This window comes from Coregonus clupeaformis, unplaced genomic scaffold (genome assembly GCF_020615455.1).
Source record: "Coregonus clupeaformis isolate EN_2021a unplaced genomic scaffold, ASM2061545v1 scaf0112, whole genome shotgun sequence".
Classification (NCBI taxonomy): Eukaryota; Metazoa; Chordata; class Actinopteri; order Salmoniformes; family Salmonidae; genus Coregonus; species Coregonus clupeaformis.
In genome coordinates this window covers 709647-730976 of record NW_025533567.1, presented here as the reverse complement: position 1 = coordinate 730976, position 21330 = coordinate 709647, and the positions used below count along the sequence as shown (strand labels likewise).

At 42.5% G+C, this 21330-nt stretch overlaps 1 protein-coding gene across 5 annotated transcripts in view; it reads left to right on the top strand.

Moving 5' to 3' along the window:
- LOC121568951 (spidroin-1) overlaps window positions 1–21330 on the top strand; it is a 35598-nt gene that overhangs the window by 1374 nt on the left and 12894 nt on the right. For 4 of the 5 annotated variants that reach the window (XM_045213475.1, XM_045213474.1, XM_045213473.1 and 1 more), the window contains exons 2-31: window positions 878–922; window positions 1425–1508; window positions 1611–1649; window positions 2349–2417; window positions 2628–2708; window positions 2805–2837; window positions 3163–3204; window positions 5070–5120; window positions 5458–5508; window positions 5954–6013; window positions 11686–12492; window positions 13724–13774; window positions 14576–14626; window positions 16939–16989; window positions 17127–17171; window positions 17320–17370; window positions 17573–17617; window positions 17749–17799; window positions 17971–18021; window positions 18283–18327; window positions 18631–18681; window positions 18918–18977; window positions 19109–19159; window positions 19331–19381; window positions 19643–19687; window positions 19992–20042; window positions 20279–20323; window positions 20551–20595; window positions 20751–20801; window positions 21233–21277. In XM_045213475.1, the coding sequence (XP_045069410.1) occupies window positions 878–922; window positions 1425–1508; window positions 1611–1649; window positions 2349–2417; window positions 2628–2708; window positions 2805–2837; window positions 3163–3204; window positions 5070–5120; window positions 5458–5508; window positions 5954–6013; window positions 11686–12492; window positions 13724–13774; window positions 14576–14626; window positions 16939–16989; window positions 17127–17171; window positions 17320–17370; window positions 17573–17617; window positions 17749–17799; window positions 17971–18021; window positions 18283–18327; window positions 18631–18681; window positions 18918–18977; window positions 19109–19159; window positions 19331–19381; window positions 19643–19687; window positions 19992–20042; window positions 20279–20323; window positions 20551–20595; window positions 20751–20801; window positions 21233–21277 (2298 nt within the window). The remainder of the gene's footprint in view (window positions 1–877; window positions 923–1424; window positions 1509–1610; window positions 1650–2348; window positions 2418–2627; window positions 2709–2804; window positions 2838–3162; window positions 3205–5069; window positions 5121–5457; window positions 5509–5953; window positions 6014–11685; window positions 12493–13723; window positions 13775–14575; window positions 14627–16938; window positions 16990–17126; window positions 17172–17319; window positions 17371–17572; window positions 17618–17748; window positions 17800–17970; window positions 18022–18282; window positions 18328–18630; window positions 18682–18917; window positions 18978–19108; window positions 19160–19330; window positions 19382–19642; window positions 19688–19991; window positions 20043–20278; window positions 20324–20550; window positions 20596–20750; window positions 20802–21232; window positions 21278–21330) is intronic. The other variant, XM_045213476.1, reaches the window with a different exon arrangement.

Sequence of the window (21330 nt, the reverse complement as noted above, 5' to 3'; positions counted from 1 at the left end):
ACACTACAAGTTTCACATTTCCTGCATTGCAAGACATTTTTCCTGCAACAGGGGGATCCAACTAAGATCCTACACCTGTACAGCTGAGTGACAGATAGCTGTAGACATGTTGCTAAACTATCAGGAATCAACTTGGATATCATGCTCAGATATCTTCTCTGCAAAACTGCCCAACTGACATTTATGTGTCAAATTTCCAATGACCGTGTCAGATCAGGGGAAGAAATCGGGCCTACGTGGTCCTTGCTGCCTAGATCTCAGTGAAATGGACCTGCTCCTGGTCTGGTGACCCCGCTACATTTTACATTTTAGTCATTTAGCAGACGCTCTTATCCAGAGCGACTTACAGGAGCAATTAGAGTTAAGTGCCTTGCTCAAGGGCACATCGACAGATTTTTCACCTAGTCAGCTCGGGGATTAGAACCAGAGACCTTTCGGTTACTGGCACAACGCTCTTAACCACTAAGCTACCTGCCGCTAAGCATCTGTAGTTTCATATCGTCCGATTGCTTTGAATCAAAGTGGCAGTGGCAGTCCAAATTTGACAACCTGTTGTGAGAGGAGCCTTTACAACCTGCACACAGTCCCACCTTTTTGTCTGTCTCTCCACTCCATCAATGGAGACGTCTGTTTCTCTCCCCTCAAGCTGCCCAGTTGGAGCTGAGTTTGCATGGGATGGGAGTGAGATGTACACTACTCATCATCCGATGACATCATTTAATATTTAATCAGCTGTAAAGTTTCAAATGCTTACGTTACGGACGGTGGAACACTGGCACTGGCCAACAGGAAACGATGAAGGCCTTCATCTCTGTCCAAACCACAGCATAGTATACTTCATAGATTGATTTGCAATTCTGTTTTTCGTCTCTCTTAGGAGTGAAACCTCAAAGTGGCGGTATGGGGAGAATGCTACCCAGGGGTAAGTGCAATTATTAGTCTTTGCCTGTCTCCCCCACCCCCACCTCTCTCTCTCTCTCTCTCTCTCTCTCTCTATGGGTCAAGGTGCAGGGATGAGAGGTGTAAAAGTTGGAGGTCAGTGGAACTTCCACCAACATATCTGACCCACTAACAGATTCTGTCTTATCTCAGGACTGCACTCAATTGACCCGCCTTGAGCATGGCCCTGTCATCATCATCAAACTAATTTGCTCAACTAAATATAGCTTCAGATTAAGTTGTCTGTGACTTTGTTCTGGCATTTTTAGAATTAATTAAAAACTGAAAGTGGTGCAATCGTCCATGAGAAATGACTTAGATTCTGTCTTGCAATGCTCATCCTCCTTATTAATGATTTAATATAGACTCATATGATACAATGTTTATAGAGTTTTTTCCCACCATAGAGAAACATGCTCTGCTATGGTGCTCACTGATCACTGATGTCTCATATCTCCCTGTGGTCTCTTGTTGTGGTCTTCCAGGGGCTGGTGCTCTTGGGATACAGGGAGGCCGTGGAGGCTACGGAGCCAATGGAGCCAAGCCCGCTAAGACCGGAGGAGCTGGGGGTAATATTGATTGATTTACATATTTCTATTTTGTGTGCTGCCAATCATAATTCATAATTTAATTTATGTCCCATCATGACCTGTCTTTCTAATGAATCCCAGGTGGTCGTTATCCAGGGGGGGCTCAGCAGCTTGGAGGAGGTGAGTTTCTCAAAGATAGAGCTAAACCACATACACTGAGTATACTGTACCAAACATTAGGAACACCTTCCGAATATTGAGTTGCACCCCACATTCCCCCCTTTTGCCCTCAGAACAGACTCAATTTGTCGGGTATGGACTCTACAAGGTGTCGAAAGCGTTCCACAGGGATGCTGGCCCATGTTCACTCCAATGCTTCCCACAGTTTTGTCAAGTTGGCTGGATGTCCTTTGGGTGGTGGACCATTCTTGATACACATGGGAAACTGTTGAGCGTGAAAAAACCCAGCAGCATTGCAGTTCTTGACACAAACCGGTGCGCCTGGCAGCTACTACCAAACCCCGTTCAAAGGCACTTCAATCTTTTGTCTTGCCCATTCACCCTCTGAATGGCACACATACACAATCCATGTCTCAATTGTCTCAATGTTTTAAAATAATTATTTAACCTGTCTCTGCCCCTTCATCTACACTGATTGAAGTGAATTTAACAAGTGACATCAATAAGTGGTCATAGCTTTCACCTGGATTCACCTGGTCAGTCTATGTCATGGAAAGAGCAGGTGTTCTTAATGTTTTGTATACTCAGTTTAAGTATTCTCTGTTTGAGTATTCCGATTCAGCTTGTGTATATCTACTATGTTTAATGTGTTATTTGTGTGTATCAATATGTGACATGTCTCCACTGTCTTTCCCAAAGGGGGATACAGAGGCCCAGGGGGGGCCGGGGGTAGAGGAGGATATGGTAATGGAGGCCAGGGAGGCTATGGTAATGTCTACTACTTTACTTAACAAACACACTCTGAACAAGGCTTGTTAAGATGAAATGCCTTAGTAACTTAGGTTTACATGAAATCCACAATGGTTATGACAAACATTTCAAACTCTTGCAGCAGTTTTCCTTGTTGATTGAATATTCATACATTTATTTTAATATATGTCTACATAATATGACTTCTTCCCATTTGTCTGATTGTAGGTGCTGGTCTGGGAGCAGGAATGGGCCAAGGAATGGGGATGGGAGCCGGACTGGGCTCACAGGGTGGGAAACCAGGTGGAGGTGAGTGAGACATTGAGGACAAGAGATGTTTCATTCCAAAGTTTGTACTAACAATGCTGCGTAAGCCTCATCTGTCTGTTTGTCTGTGTTTGTCAGGATATGGTGGTAATGGCTATGGCACACAGCCAGGTACGTGTTTGTTCTGTTACCTGGACTTAACTGGTATTTGTTTGTATAGAACACACAATATTTAAGCTCCTCAAGTCCGTCTCCTCTGTGTCTCTGTTTGTTAGATTTAATCATAGTTAAGTTGAACTTGTGTCATTGTCTGTGAGTGCAGATTGGTTCTCATCTAATAAATCAGAATGTGACCTTGGAATAAGATAATAAAAACTCCAGCAGTGGTGATTTAAGCTTTCTGTTTGTGGTTATGTGATTAGATGACACTGTCATGATTTAAAGGGTTGTCTGTGTGTTGCATGTCCTTTGACCTTGCTACTTGTCTTGTTGCTAGGTTACGGGGCTGGAGCTGGAGCCAGAGGCTATCCACGACCAGGTGAGCAGCCAATCCCTGCTGGCCTGAACTACAGTGGGGGAAAAAAGTATTTAGTCAGCCACCAATTGTGCAAGTTCTCCCACTTAAGAAGATGAGAGAGGCCTGTAATTTTCATCATAGGTACACGTCAACTATGACAGACAAATTGAGAAAAAAAAATCTCCAGAAAATCACATTGTAGGATTTTTAATGAATTTATTTGCAAATTATGGTGGAAAATAAGTATTTGGTCACCTACAAACAAGCAAGATTTCTGGCTCTCACAGACCTGTATCTTTTTCTTTTATGAGGCTCCTCTGTCCTCCACTCGTTACCTGTATTAATGGCACCTGTTTGAACTTGTTATCAGTATAAAAGACACCTGTCCACAACCTCAAACAGTCACACTCCAAACTCCACTATGGCCAAGACCAAAGAGCTGTCAAAGGACACCAGAAACAAAATTGTAGACCTGCACCAGGCTGGGAAGACTGAATCTGCAATAGGTAAGCAGCTTGGTTTGAAGAAATCAACTGTGGGAGCAATTATTAGGAAATGGAAGACATACAAGACCACTGATAATCTCCCTCGATCTGGGGCGCCACGCAAGATCTCACCCCGTGGGGTCAAAATGATCACAAGAACGGTGAGCAAAAATCCCAGAACCACACGGGGGGACCTAGTGAATGACCTGCAGAGAGCTGGGACCAAAGTAACAAAGCCTACCATCAGTAACACACTACGCCGCCAGGGACTCAAATCCTGCAGTGCCAGACGTGTCCCCCTGCTTAAGCCAGTACATGTCCAGGCCCGTCTGAAGTTTGCTAGAGTGCATTTGGATGATCCAGAAGAGGATTGGGAGAATGTCATATGGTCAGATGAAACCAAAATAGAACTTTTTGGTAAAAACTCAACTCGTTGTGTTTGGAGGACAAAGAATGCTGAGTTGCATCCAAAGAACACCATACCTACTGTGAAGCATGGGGGTGGAAACATCATGCTTTGGGGCTGTTTTTCTGCAAAGGGACCAGGACGACTGATCCGTGTAAAGGAAAGAATGAATGGGGCCATGTATCGTGAGATTTTGAGTGAAAACCTCCTTCCATCAGCAAGGGCATTGAAGATGAAACGTGGCTGGGTCTTTCAGCATGACAATGATTCCAAACACACCGCCCGGGCAACGAAGGAGTGGCTTCGTAAGAAGCGTTTCAAGGTCCTGGAGTGGCCTAGCCAGACTCCAGATCTCAACCCCATAGAAAATCTTTGGAGGGAGTTGAAAGTCCGTGTTGCCCAGCGACAGCCCCAAAACATCACTGCTCTAGAGGAGATCTGCATGGAGGAATGGGCCAAAATACCAGCAACAGTGTGTGAAAACCTTGTGAAGACTTACAGAAAACGTTTGACCTGTGTCATTGCCAACAAACGGTATATAACAAAGTATTGACAAACTTTTGTTATTTACCAAATACTTATTTTCCACCATAATTTGCAAATAAATTCATTAAAAATCCTACAATGTGATTTTCTGGATTTTTTTCCCTCATTTTGTCTGTCATAGTTGACGTGTACCTATGATGAAAATTACAGGCCTCTCTCATCTTTTTAAGTGGGAGAACTTGCACAATTGGTGGCTGACTAAATACTTTTTTCCCCCACTGTATCTATAGGCCAATACTCAATCAATTTACTCTTAATGATTCATTCTAATCCACATAATAATTCACATTTCCTGTTGCTGCAGGATTATTTTCCTGCTGTAGCAAACTGGCTCAAATTAAGATCCTACATCTGTACAAAGTGGTTGATTGCTGCAAAGCCTCTGTACCCCATACCCTGCATGTGGAGTTTGATCATTCCAATTGACAGTGCCCCTTTGCAACCATTAGGTGCTGGAGCTGGGTATCCCAACGGGCAGGGATCTAAGGCGCCAAAACCGGGTAAACTTTCCAATCCTGCTGTGTTCTGTGTAATCAATATTTATGCCTTTCGCTGATGTCAGTCAGACATGGTGCAAATGCATGTTGTTTGCTCAGTGCATTAACAGGTGTCTATCTACTTTCCATCAATGGTTGTCTTTATTGTTCGGCTGCCAGATTCTTTCAAATGGGCAGACATATATATTTTTTTGTGGTATGATTGGAATTGTGTTAGTAGTGAAGTATGTAAGTGTGTGTGTGTGTCTGTGTATGGTTATGTTCATGGATCAGAGCATCGTATCTGCATGAGTCTGTCCTATAGTCACCAGTGTGGAGTAATCACTTTTGTGGTCATCAGCTTATGGTGCAGGAGCTGGAGTGCCCAATGGACAGGGTGCTAAACCCAATGGTAAACATCTGCTACCCTGTGTGTTTGTCTGTCTATGTGTGTCTTTGTCCCAGTTTATATAAAGGTGCATGTTGCATGTAGTGACACATTATGATATTGATTATGTAAATTCACGTACTGTCTACATATCGTGGAGGTATAACTTTCAGTCATAGTTTGTGTGGATCACAGCCCCTGTCAGCATGTGGTGGTTGTGGGTTTTGTTCCTAACTTTGTATAGGGATTTGGGTTATTCTAACAGCATGTGTTTGTCGTGGGTCTTCTTGACCAATCACTAGAAAGTGATGGGAGACTCTTAACGATGATTAAAGTATTCTATTTTCAATATGATATTTCAAATCACATTGTCATATAGAATTCTAGATTCATTTTGGGGTTCAGAGTCCAGTCTCTATTGGTTGGTTTTTAGGTGAATGTGTTGAATAACCACTGTTGTGGTCTCCAGGGTATGGTGCAGGAGCTGGAGGAGTTCCCACTGGACACGGTGCTAAACCATCCAAACTGGGTAAACCCCTCTTTCCTTGTTTTCCTGTCATCTCTTTATAATAATTAGCCTATACCTTAAAGTTTCATAAGTGCACCTGGTGGCCCTTTCCTTCTTCACTGATCTGGTGCTCTATGCTTATTAAGTGGTTTCAGCGTCAATGCTTGTTTTGTGGAAATCTTACTAAGATTCTTGTGTAAATGTCTCGGTAAATGAACTCTGGTTGTCCGTCAAGTCAGTGGTGTCTGTGTCTTCTGTATTTTCGTTTTTCTCACTGTCCATCAGGTGGATTTGTCACCCACTGATGTTGACTGTTGTGTGTCTTCGTCCATGAATGTCACACGGAGACTGGTCTTGGTGTGTGCCATTGAAGTTCTTGAGTTCTTGATGGCAATGCTTTGTTAAGTGTGTGACCTCCATGTGGGCATGTTTTTATGTCAGTGGATGTCCTCAGAGAGTATGTTTTCATGTTAGTCTATTTTGCGTCTGTTGTTGCCCTTGTGGCTTTTGTTGTCGTCTGTTGTTGTTTGTCTTAGTCTGTGTCTTAATACGGCTGATGATGTGCCCGTTAACCCAGGACCATCGTTAATCTCGGATGATCGTCCCTCATCTTGTCAGTGTTGTGTGTCTGTTTCCTGTCACGCGGTCCTACAGTGCATTCGAAAGTATTCAAAACCCTTTACTTTTTCCACATTTTGTTACGTTACAGCCTTATTCTAAAATTGATTGAACTGTTTTTCCCCCTCATCAATCTACACACAATACTCCATAATGACAAAGCAAAAACAGGTTTTTATAAATGTTTTCACATTTATAAAAAAGGAAATGGAGATTTTACAAATACATTAATATTCAGACCCTTTAGTCAGTACTTTGATGAAACACCTTTGGCAGCGATTACAGCCTCAAGTCTTCTTGGGTATGACGCTACAAGCTTGGCCTACCTATATTTGGGGAGCTTCTCCCATTCTTCTCTGCAGATCCTCTCAAGCTTTGTCAGGTTGGATGGGGAGCGTCACTGCACAGCTATTTTCAGGTCTCTCCAGAGATGTTAGATCGGGTTCAAGTCCGGGCTCTGGCTGGGCCACTCAAGGACATTAGGAGACTTGTCCCCAAGCCACTCCTGTGTTGTCTTGGCTGTGTGCTTAGGGTCATTGTCCTGTTGGAAGGTGAACCTTCGCCCCAGTCTGCGGTCCTGAGTGCTCTGGAGCAGGTTTTCATCAAGGATCTCTCTGACTTTGCTCTGTTCATCTTTCCCTCGATCCTGACTAGTCTCCCAGTCCCTGCTGCTGAAACACATCCCCACAGCATGATGCTGCCACCACCATGCTTCACTGTAGGGATGGTGCCAGGTTTCTTCCATATGTGATGCTTGGCATTCAGGCCAAAGAGTTCAATCTTGGTTTCATCAGACCAGAAAATCTTGTTTCTCATGGTCTGAGAGTCTTTAGGTTCCTTTTGGCAAACTCCAAGTGGGCTGTCATGTGCCTTTTACTGAGGAGTGGCTTCCGACTGGCAACTCTACCATAAAGGCCTGATTAGTGGAGTGCTGCAGAGATGGTTGTCCTTCTGGAAGGTTCTCCCATCTCCACAGAGGAACTCTAGAGTTCTATCAGATTGACCATCGGGTTCTTGGTCACCTCAGCTCTAGGAAGAGTCTTGGTGATTCCATACTTCTTCCATTTAAGAATGATGAAGTCCACTGTGTTCTTGGGGACCTTCAATACTGCAAAAAAAATGTGGTACCCTTCCCCAGGTCTGTGCCTTGACACAATCCTGTCTTGGAGCTCTACAGACAATTCCTTTGACCTCATGGATTGGTTTTTGCTCTGACATGCACTGTCATCTGTGGGACCTTATATAGACAGGTGTGTGCCTTTCCAAATCATGTCCAATCAATTGAATTTACCACAGGTAGACTCCAATAAAGTTGCAGAAATATCTCAAGGATGATCAATGGAAACAGGATACACCTGATCTCAATTTTGAGTCTCATAGCAAAGGGTCTGAATATTTATGTAAATAAGCTATTTCAGTTTTTTATTTTTAATACATTTGCCAAAAAATCTAAAAAGCCTTTTTTTGCTTTGTCATTATGGGGTATTGTGTATAGATTGAGGACATTTTTTTAGTTAATCCATTTTAGAATGAGGCTGTAACGTAACAAAATGTGGAAAAAGTCAAGGGGTCTGAATACTTTCCGAAGGCACTGTATATGTAGTCTGTCAGAGGATGGTTGTTTGGTATTTAGTGCTGAGTGACCTGGAGAAAAAGGCCCATGAAGTGTCATTTGGACGAATTGTACTACTGTTTAAGTTGGTGTTTAAAGTGTGTTCAAGTAGAATGGTCTGTCTTACAGTTTTTCTCAGTCGCTTTGGTGCATTTTTCACATCATCCCTAACATGTGCAAAATAATAAGTGCATTTCTCAGAACAATTTGTACAAACTGCAATATACAATAGATATGTTTCTAAAGCTAGTCAGTCACTAAAAATCCTTAGTACATCTCTCAAAAGTAAATATTCATGCCAATGATCATGTCAGTGTCATCAGAATGATAAGTCATTGAGTCATTGTTCACGAACAAGGTTGTCAAAATGTTTAGGCATGTTGTCAATGGAACTGTGTACTTTGACAGTATTACCTGATGTAAACTTAGGCTACAGTTTGGATGACAGTTACTGTATTGAAAATGCACAAGGCTGCACTTCTATGGCATATATCAATTTCAACAGTACTATTTACATATTACTGTATGTGGGTTATTGATTGAAAGAGACTGGACAACCCAAGGGGCACAAAGGAAAAAAACTAAATTAGAAAGAAACACAGGAAACCACCCCTAAGGCACAACTTTGCCCACAGCACTGTTCTAGTGCTGTCTCTACACATCCAGACGTTCCTGTCTGTCAGCCCACATATTCTCATCCACATCACACCGGATATTTTCCCTTCCAATGCAACGTGGAAAGAATCTTTTGGAATGCCTTATCCATCCTCTGCAGGCGTCTACTGTGGTGTCCTCACATGCTGCATCCATTGCAGCCAGCAGGGTCATCTGTGTGTGTGGCTGACGATCGTACACCTTCCACCTCCATGCTGAAAAGAACTCCTCAATTGGGTTAAGGAATGGTGAATAAGGTGGGAGGAATTCTATGAGCATCCTCGGGTGGGTCACAAACCATTGCCTTATGATGTTTGATCGATGGAAACTCACATTATCACAAATGACCACATACTTTGGCAAATCCTCTCTAAACAGACCCCTCTCATCATCAGGGATGAGAGCCCTGTAGAGAGTCTCTAAAAAGTTGAGTAGATGCTGGGTGTTGTATGGCCCTAAAAGGGGGATATGGGTTAGGACACCATGCTCCGAAATAGCAGCACACATGGTGATATTTCCTCCCCGTTGGCCTGGCAAATCCACAGTAGCTCTGTGACCGATGATATTCCGACCCCGCCTTCTGCATTTGGTCAGGTTGAAGCCAGCCTCATCCACGTATACAAAGTTGTGAGAGGGTTCACTTGATTCCAACTCCATTATACGCTATATCCCAGAACACACAGTTGAATTTGTTTTGGTAAGGAAGAGTGACATAAAATGTACATATATTGCATGTTCCTTCCACAGCAATGGAAATGTGTGCAGTTTATGCTTACTGTACTATGTAACACTATAAAATGTTGCTGTAAAGTAGTTACATAGATATATGTTTTACCTGTACATACTGGTACCGTAGCTCCTTAACTCTGTCCTCATTCCTTTGGAATGGTACACGGTACAGCTGTTTCATACTCATCTGGTTTCTATGCAGCACCCTGTCGATGGTTGAGATGCTAACCGTATGGATGTTTTCAAAGACATCGTTGTCTTCTATAATGGTCCTTTGTATTTCCCTGAGTCTCATGGCATTGTTTGCTCGGACCATGGTGCAAATAGCCTCCTCCTGTTGAGGTGTGAAAAGGCGTCCTCTGCCACCGGTTTGAGGTAATCTTGCAGTCCTATGTGTGGAAAAATGCAGTGATGCATCGCACACTTTCACATAGACAAAAACTATGCGAACACACATTTTACTGTAAAACATACAGGTGGGTGCATGTAAGGTGCAGTATGTATCTGTATAGAGTATATTTCTGTATGCTGTGAAATACAAGTGGACTACTGTAATATGAAGCATTGTAGGAAGTATACAGTATACTGCTTATATACAGTAACAGTGCACTGTACATTGGTGGACATACCTGTTCTCTCTTCGAAACGTTTGTACTATTGAGGACACGGTTGATCTCCCAATATTCGGCTGCACCCTTCGACCCGCCTCAGCCATTGTAAGGCCATGATTGACAACATGGTCTACAATAGTGGCCCTTATGTCATCAGATATGCGCCTATGTCCTCTTCTGCCTCTTCCTCTGTTTTGCCTTCCACCACGCATCCTTGCTCCTCTTCTTCCTCCTCTTGGCTGTTGACCCTGTTCGTTTCCTGGTCCATCCATTATTGGAAAATTGCAACTCTGTGTTGTGGTCTGTCTATATATGCTTGCCAATTGATTCTTCATGAGATGCACCTTTGAGCAATTTAGACAACTGGTTGATTGTTGGTTGAACTAACACTTTACATTCCTTCATGAGTGAGGGTTAATTTCACCTGCACGATTCAGCAATTTACGTTTTTGTACAAAAGGTCTAATAGAAATGTGTAAAACTATGCTTGACAGTTTATGACAAATAGTTCAACAATTTTGCATGTAATGGCTTATGCAAGGAACTAATGCCTAGATGTTTTGAGGGGTAAGACTATTCAACAGAGAACCATCTACTATATTTTGATCAACATGACATGAGCAATTGAAAATGTGGAAAAAAGCTGACACTTGTACATTATCAATTGCAATATGTACAAAAGCAATTGCAATTTGTTCAAAGGAATAAGAAATTGCTTTAATGATGTGCACAAGTGACTAGATGATTTGGAATTTGTACAAGTAGTATCAAGAATTGCACTTTTGATCTAAGAAATGCACCAAAGCGACTGAGAAAAACTGTAAAGCAACCCCCGTGGCTATACCTTGTGGCTGGGTGCAGGTATTTGTAGTCATAGAACTAGAAACTGTAGTTGTAGAGCCAGTACTTTAGAGATTAGTTTTATGTCTACAATAAGCAACATAATTGGCCTATACGACCTGCAATCCAATGGATCTTTATTTTTCTTTCATATCAACAACAATATAAAAGGGCAATCTCTACTTCATCAGAGTCAGATTAACTCATGGATAAAACATGTATGTCTCTGCGCCCAGTATGAAGGAATATAGAGGTATGAAGGACGCAATCTAGCTGATCTCGAAGACTTCCAGTCTTTGCGCTAACGCTAGTTAGCATTGGCTCGCAAAACTAGCTCTAACTTCCTTCATACTGGACAAAGAGACATAAAAATGGTATCCACAAGTTAATCTGACTCTGGGGAGGTAGATAAAGTGCTTTGTGCCAAAATCCTAAATTATACCTTTAAGGCTTGTCTCAGTTTTTGCAGTAAAATAAAACAAAAAACATCTGTATATGCAAATAGTTAATTCTTGTGAAAGTTTTCTGCCCTCAGCCACTAGTGTGCCAATGGGATATGCATATGATTTAAGTCTTCTCCAAGTCCCAAAGAATTCAATAGTACATGGTGACAAGCTTTTTTCTGCCAGGTGCCTCTGCGGGAGGTTTGGGAGATGCTGGAAAGGGTAATAAGGGCGAAGGTCTAGTGGCACAGGATTTAACAGGAGCAAAAAGCCAAGGACCTGCTGCAGTGCTAGATGTGAAGGGGCCCAAAAGCCCTTGTCCTGTTCTTCAAGCACAGGGAGCCAAAGGCTATGGACCTGCAGCTCCACTGGGAAAGGAGGCCAAGAGTTCTGGTCCCGTAGCTCAGCAGCCACAGGGGGCCAAAGGTTTTGGACCGGCAGCCCCAAATGACAAAGGGATCAAAAGTTCTGGTTCTGTGGCATCCCATACACAGGGGACTAAAAGCCTAGGACCTCAGATACCCATTAGGAAAGAGGCCAAAAGTCTTGGTCCTGCTGCAGTGGCAGATGGGAAGGGGGGTAAAGGTCAAGGCCTGGTAGCTCAGCAGCCACAGGGTTCCAAAGGTGTTGGTTCTGTGGTCCCAGAGTCACAGGGGGCTAAAAGCCTACGACCTCAGGTGCCTGTTGGGAAAGAGGGCAAAAGTCTTGGTCCTGTAGCACAGGGAGGCAAAAACTATGGACCTACGATACCAGATGGACAGGGAGCCAAACATTTCGGCCCTGTTGCACTAGAACGACAGGCATCTAAAGGCTATGTCCCTGCTGGACAAGGTGCAAAAGGCCCTTCTGCTGGGGTACCAGACTGGACAGGGTCCAAAGGTCTTGGCCCTATAGGAGGACAGTCTACTAAAAGTGTGGGTTCTCTGGCTCCTGAAACAAAAAGTCTTGGTCCCCCGGTACTGGACAGAAAGTCTATCCAATCTGCAAACAAGGGTAAAGTGTTCATTTATTTATCTCTGCATTTCTTACTGTGTTCATCTCATTACTTTTTTATTTGATGTAAAAGTGATGTCTCAGTCTGCGGCTCACTAGAGACTCCTCTTCACCTGCTGTTGTTTGTCTTCAGTCATCCCATTGTTAGTTGACAACTGGGATGGATATCATCTTTCTGTTGTTTGTCTTGGTTTCCCTCCAAAAGTGTTTGGGAATGTTGCTCTTCATCTAATTACAATGTTTTAAATCTTAAAATATACTGTATCTCAATCAGTGACTAACTCCGGGTGTTCATAGAAACCTCTCTTTAGTACGGGCATATCATCTGTCCGAGGTTGCTAATGAATTTGATATGATGTTTTTTTCAAGTGTTATTCTTAACATGTTATCTATGTTGTCTCTCCAGTGTCTTTGTCATCCAATGTCTTTAACAATTTTGATATATGATGATTTAAGCATGTACACTTCACTTAGGCCTCAATTTAATTCTCATTTACATGAATAGCCTTCATTTATCAGAATAAGTCGTTCTTGATTTTAATATCAACTTTAATATATCCAGATTGGAAAACCATTTCATTCAGTTGTGACAAACTTTAAGTAACGTTCAATTAACATTTACTTGACTTCTTAGCTGAACATGTTGATGTGTGTAGTGAAGGTGTGTGAGGGCGTGGTAAAATGTGTATATACTGTACCTCTATTGGTTGTTTAGGGAATGGTGATGGTGGAGCAGAGCAACCTATTGAACAGGTTGCTAAAGGCAATTGTGTGTTTACCTGTCGTCCCATCTGTAGCTCAGTGTGTGTCATCCTGTCTGTGTCTGTGCCCTGGTGTCTGTACTATGTATCAATGTTGCGCCACAGAGGATGGCTTGGTTCATTCAAAACTCTGACTTACATGCTAATCCGAATTCATCCCCCCTGACTCTGACAGTCTAAATATAGAGTCTCTGCTACATCCTCAGTTTAGCTTTCGTTTAGAGTGAGTGTCACAGTTTAATAGTGAACACTGCTTGTTGCATGCTGGAGTGTTCAATATGCTGTGTCATATTGGGATCCTGAAGTATATGTATGGTTCATATTCGTTTTAGTACAAGTGTCACTGAGACAGCATGCCCATGACCTACGTACAGATTCAACCACGTGTCAATATGTTAGCTTTTATGTTACGTGTTTGGTCTGTTTTTATATATTTTCTTTACCTAATGAGTCATTGTTGTGGTCTCCAGGATATGGTGCAGGAGCTGGAGTGCCCAATGGACAGGGTGCTAAACCCAATGGTAAACCGTTGCTATTCTATTTCTGTGTGTCTGTCTCTGTCAAAAGTTTAAACCCTAAGAGAAGAAAGATATGACGTTACAGTAAATATATTAGAATCAGATAGCTGCTGAATATCCCGTTTTAGGCTGTGTTGAATAGCCAGTATTATATTCTCTAGGAAGTGGTCCAGGATGTGGAGTGCCCAATGGTCAGGGTGCTAAATCTAAACCCAATGATAAACCTCTGCTACTCTGTCTGTTGTTACTCTGTCTGCTGCGTACAGTATTGCTTGATGCTGGTATTTCTGGATGACATTGCCCTTCTGACAGATATCACTATCTAGTGTGTGGTGGACTGCTATGATATGTAAGGGATTTTTAAGTACATTGTCACTGTACATTTTGACTGGATGCCTAACTTCCCTATTGAAATAGTTTTATCGTTGCTCTTGTGGTATTTGATGCAGTGCTATGCAGTGTTCAGACATGCATTCTTTAAACGGTATGTGGTGCTTACTAACAGGTGTTGTGGTCTTCAGGATATGGTCCAGTTGCTGGTGTTCCTAATGGTGTTAAACCCAATGGTGCTAAACCCAATGGTGTTAAACCCAATGGTGCTAAACCCAATGGTGTTAAACCCAATGGTGTTAAACCCAATGGTGGACCTCTGCTACCATTACTGAATGTCAGAGTCTCTATCTCTGTTTCTCTATCGCTGTATCATTCATGACTTGTGACAGAAGTCAATGGTCATTGATAAGATCTACAGAGCTAACCATTGTTGAGTAACCAGTGTTGAGTAACAGTTGTTGTGGTCTCCAGGATATGGTCCAGGAGCTGGAGTTCCCAAAGGTCAGGGAGCCAAAGGCAATGGTAAACTTTTGCTACCTTGTCTGTATCTACGTCCGTCTTCACTGTTTGTCTTTCTATCTCAAAGTTGAGGTTGAGCTTTCTGGTGCATGTTGTGTGGTAATGCCAAAGTTTGTAGCATATTATGCATGCATGTCTGTGTTGCATGATGTATGGTACTCTATCTTTAGAAGAATATTGGTGATATGCTCCTGAACACACCCAGGTGGTGTTCAAATCAAATCAAAATTGTATTTGTCGCATGCTTCGTAAACCAGAGGTGTAGACTAACAATAAAATACTTACTTACGGGCCCTTCCCAACAATGCAGAGAGAGAAAAAATAGAGAAATAATAGAAAAATAATAACACAAGGATTAAATCCACAATGAGTAACGATAACTTGGCTACATACACGGGGTGCCAGTACCGAGTTGATGTGCAGGTGTACGAGGAGACTAGGCGACAGAATAGATAATAAACGGTAACCGCAGCATACAGTGCCTTGCAAAAGTATTCATCCCCCTTGGCGTTTTTTCCTATTTTGTTGCATTACAACGTGTAATATAATATAATTATTTTTATTTTTTTCATGTAATGAACATACACAAAATAGTCCAAATTGGTGAAGTGAAATGGAAAAATACCACCAAGCAAGCGGCACCATGAAGACCAAGGAGCTCTCCGAACAGTTCAGGGACAAAGTTGTGGATAAGTGCAGATCAGGGTTGGGTTATAAAAAAATACCTGAAACTTTGAACATCCCACGGAGCACCATTAAATCCATTATTAAAAAATGGAAAGAATATGGCACCGCTACAAACCTGCCAAGAGAGGGCCGCCCACCAAAACTCACGGACCAGGCAAGGAGGGCAACAAAGAGACCAAAGATAACCCTGAAGGAGCTACAAAGCTCCACAGCGGAGATTGGAGTATCTGTCCATTGGACCACTTTAAGCCGTACACTCCACAGAGCTGGGCTTTACCGAAGAGTGTCCAGAAAAAAGCCATTGCTTAAAGAAAAAAATAAGCAAACATGTTTGGTGTTCGCCAAAAGGCATTTGGGAGACTCCCTAAAAATATGGAAGAAGGTACTCTGGTCAGATGAGACTAAAATTGAGCTTTTTGGCCATCAAGGAAAACGCTATGTCTGGCACAAACCCAACACCTCTCATCACCCTGAGAACACCATCCCCACAGTGAAGCATGGTGGTGGGAGCATCATGCTGTGGGGATGTTTTTCATCGGCAGGGACTGGGAAACTGGTCAGAATTGAAGGAATGATGGATGGCGCTAAATACAGGGAAATTCTTGAGGGAAACCTGTTTCAGTCTTCCAGAGATTTGAGACTGGGACGGAGGTTCACCTTCCAGCAGGACAATGACCCTAAGCATACTGCCAAAGCAACACTTGAGTGGTTTAAGAGGAAACATTTAAATGTCTTGGAATGGCCTAGTCAAAGCCCAGACCTCAATCCAATTGAGAATCTGTGGTATGACTTAAAGATTGCTGTACACCAGCGGAACCCATCCAACTTGAAGGAGCTGGAGCAGTTTTGCCTTGAAGAATGGGCAAAAATCCCAGTGGCTAGATGTGCCAAGCTTATAGAGACATACCCCAAGAGACTTGCAGCTGTAATTGCTGCAAAAGGTGGCTTTACAAAGTATTGACTTTGGGGGGGGTGAATAGTTATGCACGCTCAAGTTTTTAGTTTTTTTGTCTTATTTCTTGTTTGTTTCACAATAAAAACATATTTTGCATCTTCAAAGTGGTAGGTGTGTTGTGTAAATCAAACGATACAAACCCCCCAAAAATTCATTTTCATTCCAGGTTGTAAGGCAACAAAATAGGAAAAATGCCAAGGGGGGTGAATACTTTTTGATGAGTCAAAAGAGTTGGTGCAAAAAGGGTCAATGCAGATAGTCCGGTAGCTTTAGGTTAACTATTTAACTAACTAATTAGCAGTTTTATGGCTTTGGGGTAGAAGCTGTTCAGGGTCCTGTTGATTCCAGACTTGGTGCATCGGTACCGCTTGCCGTACAGTAGCAGAGAGAACAGTCTATGACTTGGGTGGATGGAGTCTTTGACAGTTTTTATGGCCTTCTTCTCACACCACCTGGTATAGAGGTCCTGGATGGCAGGGAGCTCGGCCCCAGTTATGTACTGGGCCGTACGCACTACCATCTATAGCGCCTTGCGGTCGGTGTTTGCTAGATATTTGTGCATGGCTATAACCTATGTGATGAAATAATAGGATCATGGGCAGAATGTGTTGTGCAAGTGGTTTTGATCAGTTGTCTATAAGCAGTGTTGAGTAACAGTTGTTGTGGTCTCCAGGATATGGTCCAGGAGCTGGAGTTCCCAGTGATCAGGGAGCCAAAGGCAATGGTAAAACTCTGCTACCCTGTCTGTGTCTCTCTGTCTGTCTTTGTGCATCTTGTCTGTCTGTGTCAAGGGCAGCATGCATTGTGTTTGCAAGTGGTTTTGATTTATTTCGTTGTTGTAACAACTGTTGTTGGTTCCAGGATATGGTCCAGGAGCTGGAGCTCCCAACGGTGCTAAAAGCAATGGTAAACCTCTTTCTGAGTGTTACAGGTCTATATCCGTCTCTCTTTCTTTGTTGTTCTCTTATGATAAGATACAGAACTTCTGTTATAATAACTACAGTCAACATGAATTGAGTAACCAGTGTTCAATAATAGTTGTTGTGGTCTCCAGGATATGGTCCAGGAGCTGGAGTTCCCAATGATCAGGGAGCCAAAGGCTATGGTAAACCTCTGCTACCCTGTCTGTGTGTCTCTGTCTTTGTGATGCATTGCTGCATGCCTGTAACCTCAACTGTTTGTTAGAATTAGCATATTGAAGCCTTTGACAGATCCAGTGTGCCCAGGCCAGTGTGATGCCACTAAATGTTGATGCTGGTTTGGTCTGTTGTAGAACAGGGTTGAGTAAGAGTTGTTGTTGGTTCCAGGATATGGTCCAGGAGCTGGAGCACCCAACGGTGCTAAACCCAATGGTAAACCTCTGCTACCATTACTAAATGTTTCTCTATTGCTGTATCTTTCATGACTTTCGAAAGAACTCAATGGTCATTGATAAGATCTACAGAGATAACTTGTATTGAATAACATTTGTTGTGGTCTTCAGGATATGGTCCAGGAGCTGGCATTCCCAATGGTCAGGGAGCTAAACCCAATGGTAAACCTTTGCTACCTTGTCTGTGTCTACGGCCCTATTCAATGTTTGTCAAGTTGAGGTTGAGCTGAATGGTGCATGTTGTGTGGTAATGCCAAAGTTTGTAGCATATTATGCGTGCATGGTCTGGTCATTTCTAGAACAGTTTTGAGTAAGAGTTGTTGTTGGTTTTAGGATATGGTCCAGGAGCTGGAGTTCCAAATGGTCAGGGAGCCAAAGGCAATGGTAAACCTCTGATAACCTATCTGTGTCACAGTCTGTCTCTGTGTCTTTCTGTATCAAAGTGGAGCTTCTTTGACTGTATGTTGCATGATGTGTGCTACAAAAGTTGGTGCAATGTGACTTCTGAACGTTGACTAGGATTAATATATTTGTGCATGGCCAGAGGGAAAAGGATCCAGGGCAGCATATTTTGTGCTCATGCAAGTGATTATTTACAATAAGTCAGTGTTGTCAGTGTTGAGTAACAGTTGTTGTGGTCTCCAGGATATGGCCCAGGAGTTGGAGCACCCAACGGTGGTAAAAGCAATGGTAAACCTCTTTCTGAGTCTTCATCAGTCTCTATTTCTCTGTCACTTTAGAGGTAAACCGGCACCTTTCTCTGAGTCCACCCATCACTTGGTGACACTCTTTTCCTGGTCCTTCAAGCCAGACATTTAAGTACTCTGAACCTTTCCATTAGGCCAAATAAACATGACAATATGGCATGTTATTACAGTGAAATGGTATAGCATCACTTATTATAAATAAGGTACAGAACCTCTGATGATAAGATCTACAGAGAAAACTTATGTTGAGTAACCAGTATTGAGTAACAGTTATTGTGGTCTTCAGGATATGGTCCAGGAGCTGGAGTTCCCAGTGGTCAGGGTGCTAAACCCAATGGTAAACCTGTGCTACCCTGTCTGTGTCTATGTATGTCTTCAATGTTTGTTGTCCATGGCAAAGTTGAGGTCGAGCAGAATGGTGCATGCTGTGTGATAATGTTACAGTTTGTAACATATTTGTGCATGCCTGTTACCTGTTCATTGGAATGAACATATAGTAGCATTTGACAGACCCATGGATGCTGGTCTGGTCAATTGTAGAACAGTGTTGAGTAAGATCTGTTGTGGTTCCAGGATATGGTCCAGGAGCTGGAGCACCCAACGGTGCTAAACCCAGTGGTGCTAAACCCAATGGTAAACCTCTGCTACCATCACTAAATGTTTCTCCATTGCTGTATCTTTCATGACTTTCGAAAGAACTCAATGGTCATTGATAAGATCTACAGAGATAACTTGTATTGAATAACATTTGTTGTGGTCTTCAGGATATGGTCCAGGAGCTGGCATTCCCAATGGTCAGGGAGCTAAACCCAATGGTAAACCTTTGCTACCTTGTCTGTGTCTACGGCCCTATTCAATGTTTGTCAAGTTGAGGTTGAGCTGAATGGTGCATGTTGTGTGGTAATGCCAAAGTTTGTAGCATATTATGCGTGCATGGTCTGGTCATTTCTAGAACAGTTTTGAGTAAGAGTTGTTGTTGGTTTTAGGATATGGTCCAGGAGCTGGAGTTCCAAATGGTCAGGGAGCCAAAGGCAATGGTAAACCTCTGATAACCTATCTGTGTCACAGTCTGTCTCTGTGTCTTTCTGTATCAAAGTGGAGCTTCTTTGACTGTATGTTGCATGATGTGTGCTACAAAAGTTGGTGCAATGTGACTTCTGAACGTTGACTAGGATTAATATATTTGTGCATGGCCAGAGGGAAAAGGATCCAGGGCAGCATATTTTGTGCTCATGCAAGTGATTATTTACAATAAGTCAGTGTTGTCAGTGTTGAGTAACAGTTGTTGTGGTCTCCAGGATATGGCCCAGGAGTTGGAGCACCCAATGGTGGTAAAAGCAATGGTAAACCTCTTTCTGAGTCTTCATCAGTCTCTATTTCTCTGTCACTTTAGAGGTAAACCGGCACCTTTCTCTGAGTCCACCCATCACTTGGTGACACTCTTTTTCCTGGTCCTTCAAGCCAGACATTTAAGTACTCTGAACCTTTCCATTAGGCCAAATAAACATGACAATATGGCATGTTATTACAGTGAAATGGTATAGCATCACTTATTATAAATAAGGTACAGAACCTCTGATGATAAGATCTACAGAGAAAACTTATGTTGAGTAACCAGTATTGAGTAACAGTTATTGTGGTCTTCAGGATATGGTCCAGGAGCTGGAGTTCCCAGTGGTCAGGGTGCTAAACCCAATGGTAAACCTGTGCTACCCTGTCTGTGTCTATGTATGTCTTCAATGTTTGTTGTCCATGGCAAAGTTGAGGTCGAGCAGAATGGTGCATGCTGTGTGATAATGTTACAGTTTGTAACATATTTGTGCATGCCTGTTACCTGTTCATTGGAATGAACATATAGTAGCATTTGACAGACCCATGGATGCTGGTCTGGTCAATTGTAGAACAGTGTTGAGTAAGATCTGTTGTGGTTCCAGGATATGGTCCAGGAGCTGGAGCACCCAACGGGGCTAAAAGCAATGGTAAACCTCTGATACCCTGCCTGTCTGTGTTGCATGCTGTATGGTACTCTATTTTTTGAGGAATATTGATAAGCTCCTGAACACAACCAGCTAGTGTTTGCTAGATATTTGTGCATGGCTATAAGCTATGTGATGAAATAATAGGATCAAGGGCAGAATGTGTTGTGCAAGTGGTTTTGATCAGTTGTCTATAAGCAGTGTTGAGTAACAGTTGTTGTGGTCTCTAGGATATGGTCCAGGAGCTGGAGTTCCCAACGGTGCTAAAGGCAATGGTAAAGCTCTACTGTATCTGAGTGTTACAGTCTATCTCAATCTCTATTCATCTGACACTCTCCTATGATAAGCTGCAGAACCTCTGATGATAAGATCTACACAGCTAACTTGTGTTGAGTAACAAGTGTTCAATAATAGTTGTTGTGGTCTCCAGGATATGGTCCAGGAGCTGGAGTTCCCAGTGATCAGGGAGCCAAAGGCAATGGTAAACCTCTGCTACCCTGTCTGTTTGTCTCCTTCTGTATATGTGCATCTTGTCTGTCTGTGTCAAAGACAACATGTGTTGTGTTTATGCAAGTGGTTTAGATTTTCTATAAGCAGTGTTGAATAACAGTTGTTGTGGTCTCCAGGATATGTTCCAAGAGGTGGAGTTCCCAATGGTGGTAAAAGCAATAGTAATGCTGGTTTAAATGACACTCTTTTGTATGGTCCTTCGAGAAGGATACTTTCATACTCAGAACCTTTCCACAAGCCATGTTATTACATAAGGATGCTAAAGTATACCCAATAGTATAGTATAAAATAGTAAAGAATCTCAAATGTTAACCTTGAGAACTTTGGATGAGCTCCAAAGGTAACTTACATTGAGTAAACAGTGTTGAGTAAACAGTGTTGAGTAACAGTTGTGATCTCCAGGATATGGTCCAGGAGCTGGAGCTCCCAACGGTGCTAAAAGCAATGGTAAACCTCTTCTTGAGTGTTACAGTCTATCAGTCTCTATTTCTCAGTAATCT